This window comes from Chiloscyllium plagiosum, chromosome 10 (assembly GCF_004010195.1).
Source record: "Chiloscyllium plagiosum isolate BGI_BamShark_2017 chromosome 10, ASM401019v2, whole genome shotgun sequence".
Lineage (NCBI taxonomy): Eukaryota > Metazoa > Chordata > Chondrichthyes > Orectolobiformes > Hemiscylliidae > Chiloscyllium > Chiloscyllium plagiosum.
In genome coordinates this window covers 12,545,226-12,555,736 of record NC_057719.1, presented here as the reverse complement: position 1 = coordinate 12,555,736, position 10,511 = coordinate 12,545,226, and the positions used below count along the sequence as shown (strand labels likewise).

The 10,511-nt window shown below is 39.4% G+C and overlaps 2 protein-coding genes across 4 annotated transcripts in view; one reads left to right on the top strand and one right to left on the bottom strand.

Moving 5' to 3' along the window:
- The window catches only part of LOC122553951 (basal body-orientation factor 1-like), a 28,964-nt gene extending 27,997 nt beyond the window's left edge, over positions 1 to 967 (bottom strand). The window contains exon 1 of the mRNA XM_043698455.1: positions 533 to 967. Coding sequence (XP_043554390.1) covers positions 533 to 555 — 23 coding nt within the window. The 5' untranslated portion in view covers positions 556 to 967. The remainder of the gene's footprint in view (positions 1 to 532) is intronic.
- Positions 968 to 1,073: 106 nt separating this feature from the next.
- Positions 1,074 to 10,511, top strand: part of entpd5a (ectonucleoside triphosphate diphosphohydrolase 5a) — a 60,395-nt gene continuing 50,957 nt past the window's right edge. For 2 of the 3 annotated variants that reach the window (XM_043697085.1, XM_043697083.1), the window contains exon 1: positions 1,074 to 1,179. The gene's annotated coding sequence lies outside the window, so the exon portion shown is untranslated. Of the gene's footprint in view, positions 1,180 to 10,143; positions 10,205 to 10,511 lie in introns of all 3 variants that reach the window. The other variant, XM_043697084.1, reaches the window with a different exon arrangement.

Sequence of the window (10,511 nt, the reverse complement as noted above, 5' to 3'; positions counted from 1 at the left end):
TCCACTCTCCTCTCTGACCTATCACCTTCATCCCCACCCCCATTCACCCATTGTACTCTTTGCTACCTTACCCCACCCTCCTCCCTGACCTATCACCTCCATCCCCACCCCCATTCACCTATTGCACTCAATAATGCTACTTTCTCCCCACCCCTACCCTCCTCTCATTTATCTCTCCACCCTGCAGGCACTCTGCCTCTATTCCTGATGAAGGGCTTTTGCCCGAAACGTCGATTTTCCTGCTTCTCCGATGCTGCCTGACCCCCTCTACAGTGGGAAATGTTCCTCCCTATTTACCTTGGTGAGCCGTTCGAAGTCTGTGCACCACAAACAGATCCCTCCCCCCAAAGTGTTTTTGTTTAGTAATACTTCCCCATCCATTTTTGTTTTGCTAAATGGTCTGACGATTTTTCATGGCAATGGTTTGAATGGAGACGTAGCAAAACAGAGTAGAGGCGGCGAAACTTTTAAAATTAGGTTTGAACAGCACCGAGTTAGTCAACATTTAAAGGAAAATACGCAGGCATGTTACCCTTTTCCCTTTTTCTTCGGCATGGTTACTGTGCGGTAAGCTGTGAAGTTGCTGTGCTGTGTGAAGGTTTCTGCTGCGGGAGAGTCTCCTAACTCTCACTCTGGGAAATGAGAGTTGCTAATTTTGCTTGTCACGCCTGCACAGCGTTTTGGAATACAACGGGAGGCTTACTGGCGAGATTCTGATCACAAATTCATCCCTTCATCCCACGGGAGGACGGAGCAACTTCAATGATGTTTCTCCCCCTGCGTCTTTTCCGACTACATTTGAGTTTCTGAAGGTGGCCCCAAGTTCCTGCAGGGAGGGCTCTATCTATCTCACACTACATCTTCAAAGGACAATTTCTCCAATTCTGACTCAAATTTTTCAAATAATGGCTCGAGACAGCGGGAGAGGATCTGGCCGGCGGAGCGTCCGTCACCATGGAAACCGGGTGTTTCGGAGGGAAGGGCCGGGGTGGGGGGGGACGGTGACGTTCGACGCGAATGACGGATGACGTCGGAACGCGCACACCATTGCGCGTGACGTAGACCGCAGGAGGCGGACCAAGAAGCTGGGGTGTAATGGGGGCGGGGCGGTCGCTAGGCGGCCGGCCGGCAGGCAGTGCCGGTTTGGCTGATATTGTGGATTGGAGTCCTCCGCGAGGGGTAAGTGATGTTCGTTTGTGGTGATCTGTCGGTTTGCTTTCTTTTTAAAGAAACGCGGTGGCACTGAGGGGTTGTATCAGGTGGACAAGGCGCTGCTGAGTTGTTCTCCTGTCACTATGGAGTTGGCCACTGTCCTGGAAGTTTCTGTTTGGCCGCAGAGGGACTTCTCTGCCTGTCACAGCCACAAGTGTCAGGGTCCCCCGTGTGACCGACCTGTCAAATCCAGACCAACACTGTGCTAGATCAGGCAGCCCTTCTGAGACAAAAAGAACTGCGGAGGCTGGCGATCTGAAACAAGCAGAATCATGCAACTGGCGAGAAAACTGTCCTGAAGAGGAATCATACTGTTTCTGTTTTTATTTTCTCACTCAGCTTGCCTCGCTCACTCAGATTTTCTCTAAGATTTCCTCACTCACAACAAGAGCTGAAGAAGCTTGACACTATCCAGAACAATGCAGCCCACATGACTGGCACTACATCAAAAAACATCCATTCCCTCCACCATGAATGCTTAATGCACATTGCTGATACTGTCTACAAGATACTCTACAGAAATTCACCAAAAGTCCTTAGACAACACCTTTCATCTAGGAGGACAAGGGCAGCAGATACATGGGAATATCACCACCTGTAAGTTCCCATGCAAGCCACTCACCATCCTGACTTGGAAATATATCCCTGTTTTTTTCACTGTCGCTGGGTCACAACCATTGAATTCATTCCCAGAAAGCATTGTGGGTCAACCGATAGCACATGGACGGCAATGTTTCATCAAGTCCCTCACTCCTTCCATCTCCTTAAGAGCAACTAAGAGTGGGCAATAAATGCTGGCCAGCCAGTGACATCCATATCCCATGACTGAATTTAAAAAGTCTCTTCACATTGCTTGCATTACTCACTTATTCATTTAGCTTGCCTAACTCACTCTCATTCAGCCCACTTGTCTCACTCAACTTTTCTCATTCACTCACTCAACTTGCCTTCTTCCCCCATTCATTTGTTCACTCACTCAACTTGTATCACTCATTTGTTTACTTGCTCAATCAGCTTTCCTCATTTTATCATTAACTCACTTACTCATTCATGCAGTTTGCCTCACACATTCACTTAATCACACTCAGATCACAGTAAATTCCCTTGGTTCTGAGACGAGGAATACACCAGATCAAATGATTCTGCTGGTTATTTGACAGCATAGTCTTTTTTTTAAAAAGTCAACAAATGCGGAAGGAAAACAGAAGTTGTATTTTGAATGAAAGTATGAGAGATTGTTGATATCCTAGCAAAACAGTGAAAGGTAAAGATAAAGTCACCGTAGCCCTACTAGACCATAGAGTTGCTCTCTCTTTGGAGAGAGAGATGTTGATGGTTTAACCTGAGGGCCACATGCTTCAGATGAGGGGAGACATTGAGAAGGAGACTCCTTCATGGTAACTTCAAACTCCATGTGTAAATTGAACCAATGCTGTTGGATCACTCTGCATTGCAAACCAGCTGTCCACCAACTAAGATACTAAACCCAGGAAACAGCAACCAAAACAAAAACATCAGAGAAATTGAACAAAATGGATAGTTTTCTTCAAAGCTTTCAGTAAAGTACTGACTTCTCCAGTTGTATGTGGAAGATTAAGTTTTTCTGGATAGAGTAGATGAAGGTCGTTGGCTAGTTGTTCATTCAGACACATGTAATGTATAATATAAGGACAATTGCAGTTTGGTCCTCTTGAAGTCATAGAGTCATCTAAGATTTTTTTCTACTTGAGTATTAACATTTTTTTTGGTAGGGAAATGCTTCCAAAAATCTAAATGCCATTTTCAAATTTGATTTCACAATAGTCAGACTTTTCTGAAGTTATTTTAAATATATTTTTAATTTGCTTTTGCAAACAATGTGTGAAATCTTTCCAGGTAATTCAACAATAGAAACTTATTCTGGTAGCTGTCCAGTACTTACTGTGCAGTGCAGTGCTGTTCATTCAGAATCAGCCTGTCAGCCAGCCAATTTATCGTAGGGAAAGCTTAATTATGCCTGTTCTCCCTTGATGTTCATAATTATTTCAAAGAGATGGTTTGATAAACATTGGAAGGTGCAATAGCTTCATGGCTAAAATTGGATAACTCAGTACAGACTATTGCTCATATCTGGGATCATCCTGGAATGTCTGAATCAGTGCCACACCACAATTTGAATGAGGCATTGAGAAAGCTCTGATGATATAGCTCTGATGTTATATTGGTGTTATATTATTTATTTTTCCTTTCTTCAATATCTACAAATAAGCTTGAGTAGGTGATCTGATATCAATACTGTTTTCTGTCATTCATCCATCTCAATATTGTAGAACTACAGCACAAGGTCATTTCATTCTGTAGCAGTTGTTCATGTGATGTGAAACAAGGAATGTTAAGATTCGCAGGCTAAGGTTAAATAACAGGTTAAGGATGATCAGAGAATGTCAGTGCAAATATTCCCTTGGGGAGGATGGTTAAGGTACAGAATAATATAATGGGAAGGAGCTTGATTAGTCTAGTTGCCAACTGTTATGATGTCTCCTCAATTTCTATCAGCTTAAGGTACTTTGAAGATAAGCAACACAGTTGATCTTTTTGCCATTTTTAACTTAAAAGTGTCTTTCTGAGCTGCAGAATCACAGAATTGTTATTGTGTAGTAGAGGCTATTCAGTGTGTCTGCATTGACAGATTTGACGTTTTTGTTGTGCTGCATTAGGTGATCTCAGTGAAAGCTGAAGGAAGGGGTCTAGTGTAGGCTGCTGTACCTCTGCACTAGTAAGAAGTAAGAATCATCTAGGCCTCCGTGTCACGACTGCTGTGTAGTGATCTCTGCTGAAAACCAGTTAACTCTAAGCATTTTGTGAAAATAAAGTCGTGACCTGCTTTGATGTCCCTGATGGTATTGTGGCTTGTTAACATTTGCTTTCTAAGCCATAAAAATTACAAATCTTCAAAAGAAAATTCCAAACACAGTTCATTTCCATTGTGCTTCCACTGTGACTTGTAATGGTACTGTGCAATTGTTCATCATTTTACTTCTGAAATTACTTTCTAGAGCTCTCCTAACCTCTTCTGCTGAAATGAAATTTGTCAAATGCAAAAGAAAAAGAGAGTATGTGTTTCTGTAGTGCATTTTCACAACCTGTAGTTCTCCAAAATGCATCACCGTGAATGAAAATTTTTGAATTTCATTGTTGTTAGGTCGGAAATATAACAATTACTTTGTACTCAAAAAATTCTTCTAAACAGTAATATGATAATGACCAAATGAGAGGTACAGTGGAATAAATGTTCCATTTCTGATCCAAAAAGCCAACACTTCTAAATGCACTTTGCCTTGGAATGCTGATTATTGTGCTACAGACTCTGGAGTTGGACTTGAACATGCAACTATTTGCGTCTAGCCAAGATTTATATCTACCAAACCATGACTGGAACTGCATGCATTACTTGGTCTACTATACTGGAAAGTTGTAAGTTTGGCCCAAAAGCACTACCAATTTAGATGATCTCCTCAAGGACACTACAGTTGGCCATTATCCTCAGGATAAGAAAGGGAAATCTTGGGAATAGTTTCTATTCCTAACTGATATGATCTGTTGGAAATTATGGCAAGGTTTCAGTTATGCTCATCAGTTGATTACCCCAACAATCATCACTAAGTTGTTGTCATCCATTTGAACAACATATCAAGAAGAAGGTTGGTTTACTGGATGGCTGGTCTCTGATGCAGAATGATACCAATAGTGTGGGTTCAATTCCTGGAATGGCTGAGGTTACCATGAATGACTCTCCTTCTCAGCCTCTCTCCTTGCCTGGTGCATGGTGACCCTTAAGTTAAGCCACCACTTCACTCTCAAATGAGGAGAGATAAGCCCTTTGGGGCTATGGTAACTTTACCTTTTAGTTTTTATTCCAAGAGCTGTTGCATCCAGAAAGGCAAGAACAGCATTGCTTGCTGAAACCAGTCATGAAAGTGGATGCTTATAGTAAATTTCCCTATCCGTATACTGGTCACTTTCTTCTTCTCAGGGAATATAATGTATAATTTATAACCCCTCTGTGTTTTGTAAAAGCATCCCAAGTATCGCAAAAGGCTCAAAGAAGAGCAAAAATTATTTTGGATTTTAAAACTGTGAAGATGTGAAGAGACATTTGTAGAATTATATTTCTTAATGAGGGAGGAAAAGGTCAAGCACACCAATCAAACAGTTTTATGTGGCCTTTTTGCTGTCGGGGAAGGTTAAGTTATTTATCTCCTTTTTTTGTTATTCTTTAAGAAACTTTGGCAAAGGGCCAAAGTCTGGAGTACAGTGCAGTACCAAGGTTGAAAAGAAGAGCTGAATTGTTTAATGTAGAGGCGGGGTGTTGTCAATTTTATTTCTTTTTCCCCTCTTATACACCTTTTGGTGTATATCATAGAGCATGTAGTCAATTGGGTTTACCATGCCTGTGCTGGCTTGTTGAAAGTGCAGCCCTACTCAAGCTCAAGGCCAGCTTTTTGTCCATAACTCTGCAAGGTTCTTCAATCTTGATGCCACTTTCTGTATTGCTTAGTTTTTGGTACTTAGTGTTGTTTCACCATCTTTTAACATCTAGCATTCTAGATCTGACAATTGAGTAAATCAAAATTTTCTTCTTCTCCTCCAATTCCATTTCCAATGTTACTAAATTAATGGCTACTTGATATTGCTTCATTCGGAGTTATACAGCATGGAAACAGACCCTTTTGTCCAACTCATCCAGCTATCATAAACTAAACTAGTTACATTCAGCTGCATTTGGCCCATATTCCTTTAAACCTTTCCTATTCATGTACCTGTCCAAATTTCTTTTAAATGTTGTAATTGTACCTGCCTTTAACACTTCCTCTGGCATCTCATTCCAGACATGTACCACCCTCTGTGTGGAAAAAGTTGCCCCTCAGGTCCCTTTTAAATCTTTCCAGTTTCACCTTAAACCTATGCTCTCTAGTTCTGGATTCCCCTACCCTTGGAAAAAGACATTGGCTATTCACCTTAACTATGCCCCTCATGATTATTTTTATTCCTAATTTATTCCAATGTCTTATTTTAATCTTGAAACCTTCCATTAAGTCATGTCTTAATTTCAAGAAGAACAATCCTAATTTTTCCTCCTGCTCCTCATAACTGCAGTTCCTCATCCCCAGTAAATGTCCTCTGTAACCTTTCTGATACTCTTGGCAAGTTTCCTTACCAAGAATTACCCATCATACTCCAGATGAAGCTGAACAGTGATTTGTAAAGTTCAGCATGAGCTGTATTAATTATTAATATTCTGTTTCCTCTATTTATAAACACAAGTATTCACTTGCTTTTTTTAACTACTGTATCAACTTGCCCTACCACCTATAAGGATTTGTGTCAAGGAGCCACAAGTTCTCACTGCTGATCTGTACTTATCTGATTTATAGTGTATAACCTTTCAGAATAATCCTCCCAACACATCTCCACAATGAACTTCATCTGCTATGTTTCTCTCTGTTTCATCATCCATTCTAAGTCAGCTTACAGATCACCATCTACTACCGTGCCAAGTCTTGTCAGCTGCAAACTTCATAATGCCGCTCCCTTCACTTGATTTTTGGTTGCTCTAATTTCCTTAATTGTGAGTCACTTCAAAAACCAGCCACTCTTTCCCATCTCCATTCTTAGAGTGACCAGAGATTGACTCTCTCTGCACTATTTAATTGTAAAGGAAAAACAGCTGAGCCTAAATCAGTCCATGTTCAATGTCTATTGTTCTTGATTGGTGGACCCTTGAGACAATAAATCCTGACAGATTTCTATTGTAGTTCAGATAGGAAACATTTAATTGAACACTAAAACACTGCACTCGTTTAAAAACCCTCAAGAGTTTCACATGTGTTTCCAAGAATTGAATTGACTTGTCATTGCTTTTCAGGTATACTTTGTGTTGTCTTCTTTAAAATTAAAATTAATTGCTGCTTTGAGTTGTGATTTTTAAATTTATATCACTAAACTGTAACAATACAGTGAACTGTTTTGTGGATGTTTTCAAAGAGATTTGAACTTTCTGTGGTTGTAAGGGGTGAAAAGATATGAACTGAAATCTGGTGTAAGAAAGATTGTGATTTGAAAGGAGTAAATAGAATCGTTGAACTTCTGGGTGGAGGGAAGCTGACTTGTCCTTGTTGGCAGGATCATGATTTCAAGTTGTGAAATGCCTTGCATCTGGTGTTGACATACAACATTATCACAATCAGCAAATGCTTTGGCCCTTCAACCCTGACCTCCAGAATGTGTTTATTTTACTAAAAGTTAATCTAAAAACCTCTTTACCTATTTCTAATGCCAAAACCAAACAACATGTTTAGTGCAGTGTATCCTTTACATTATGCAATTTGGGTTTAGCCATTTACAAGCTGTAGAGTCAAGGTTGGTCCATCAACCAGATAACACAGCCAGTCATTGACATTATCAGGAGTTCATGGGGGAAGCATTTGTCCCTCTATTGAATAACCCTTCTTGCTAATTTGTATGCTTTTAGAACAGAATCATTATGATCTAAAACAAAATAACATTCGACATTGAAAATCAGCAAGTGCTTTGGCCATTCAACACTTCCCTTCAAAATGTGCTTATTTTACTAAAAGTTAATTTAAAAACCTCTTCATCTATTTCTAATGTCAAAATCAAACAACATAATAGTGCAATGAATCCTTTACATTGTGGACTTTATTGTGTTGTGCACTTGACTGTACTGAATATCCTTTCCTACTAGTTTGTGTGCTTTTAGAGCAGAATGATTATGATCTAAAACAAGATAACTCTTGACATTCACTCACTCCTCTACTTTTTTAATGCTCTTGAATGGAAAGTGAAAAGGTTCAGAAGAAAAACAGAAATGTTGGATTACGTATTCATAGATCTGTTAAACATGTATTTACTATTTAGCTGTATTTCTGCAAGAGTCAACCTTGGCTCTCACCTAAGTCAGCAGTTTGTGATTTTTAAGCCTCACTCCAGAAGTGAGCACATAATCTGGTCTCATAGTTGAGTGCAAACTTTTGAATGAGACTTTAAAATTAGAGGTTTTGTCTGGCCCCCTTAAATCGAAATAAAAGATATTATGGCACAATGTAAATAGTTATCCCGCAACCCACACTTCTACAACAGATTATCAATGTGATTTTGCAGTATCTATCTTCACCCTAGACTCCTCATACCAGAAATGTTATCTAACCCATCGTATCCTTTTATAGTTTTAAACATCAAACAACTTATCTTGTAATCGCTGCTATTGCAATGAGAACAGACTGATATTTGTCTTTATGTTTGTTGTTTCTCGTACTAAGTTGCATATTAGGAATCAGTGCCACTGTCTCCTTTGCTTCAACATTTTTCACACTGTTTGGAGATGAAAACTACACATCATAGAAACCAGAGATGCAGCACAGAAAGGAACAATTTGGCCCATCCTGACCATGCTGAGCATGGACCATGTCAAACACTCCACCAAGTGTAATCTTGTTAAAATATGTATTAATGGTCTTAAAGTGTTGGTGTATTTTCATGCCTTGAGAACATGGGAACAACAATAGGCCATTCAGCCATTGGGCATGCACTGCCATTCAATTAGGTCTGACTTTCTGCCTGAATGCCACTCTTCCACATTATCTCAATCTCTCAGTAGTCTCCAAAAACCTTTTGATTTCTTTCTTGAACATGTTTAATGATTGGACTTCCATAGCTGATCATAATAACAAATTTCAAAGGTTCACCAAATGAAGAAATTCCTCATCTGTCCTAGATGGCATACCTTTTATCTTGAGATTATTTCCCCGGCTCAACAGTCACTAGCCCAGGGAAGCTGACACTATATGTCATCTGACACTTATTATGTTAACTTTATCTCTTCAGTAACCCCTTCTGCAGAACTTCAATCCTATTTCAGGTTAATCCTCACAATTGAATGCCACTCCATCTAGCCCGTTGTCCAAATTATTAATGTCTTATGAACAGATGTAGATTCAGAACTGATCCTATTTCTAACCATCTTGAGAAATTGTTTCTTAACAGTTGCTTTCCATCTCTTCTCTTTCAAATAAATTTTAATCTAATTTGAAACTTGCCCCAATTGCATACTTATCAATCTTCTTAATTGTATGTGTTTCCTTGTCAAAGGTTTGCTGAAAGTCCATTTCCCCCATACCTCTTCTAAAAATCTCATTAGGCTTATCAAGCAAGTCTGACTTGTCTGAAATCTGTGGTGAAAAGTTCCAATTTTCTTTTCATCTTAACTAAATATTGCAGTTCTTTATTCTTTGCCGCTGACTGATTTTATAATTACTGGCCTTACCACTGTCACTGGAAAAAAAGCCCCTTTATTCTCAGTGAATTGCTAATCCTACTATTTCTCCGACATCACCCCTGTCCCCCTCTGTATTTTACTTCAGTTTGCTTTTCATAAACTTGTGTAATTTCAAGGCAAGTAATCTCACAAAGCATCTTAAGTTTGTTTGACTAGTGAAGTGGGAGGGAGAAATGCTGCACATTGAAACAGATTTAGAGCATACACGCTAAGAGTAGCTGCTTATTTGGACATCATCAAGTTATATTTGAGGCTCATCTCAATGGTAAGATGTATTTGTATAGAGTTTAGAGTAATCTATAAAGCCATGCATTGCTTCACCTTAAGAAGAAAAGGATAAGAATGTTATAGTGTTCTTTTTAAGGTGGAAGTCTTATCATTGTTAATTTTATTTGAAAGAGGAAAGTAATTATTTAAGGTTGAAACTATGCCAGTGTGTTGCTTTCTCTGCTCTTTATATTCAGCTGTGAAAGTTCTAATTCCTACTAGACTAATAAATGTAATACTGGCCTCCTGTTTTTAGTTTAACATTCATTTCTGTTAAAGTGTATTTTTTGGAATGGTATGCATGTGGCATCTGCTTTCCTCCCACACAGCTTTTCTGCAAGCTTTGGGCAGAGGAAGGACCTTCATGGGAGAGGCTGCCAGCAAGTAAATGTGGGTTAAAACTCAACTCAACAAAAACTTTGGGTGTAAGTTTGCTCACTGAGCTGAAAGGTTCATTTTCAGACATTTTGTCAATATCAGTAACAATAACAATATCAGTGAGCTTCTGGTGAAGTGCTAGTGTTATTGTCCCACCTTCTATTTGTGTCTTAGCTTCTTAGGGTAGGTGATATGTATGTCTCTGTTTAGCTTATCCTAGGATGGATATGTTGTCCCAGTCAAAGTGGTGACCTTCATCGTCTGTATTTCCGGATACTAGTGATAGAGGATCATGTCTTTTTGTGGATTGTTGATGTTC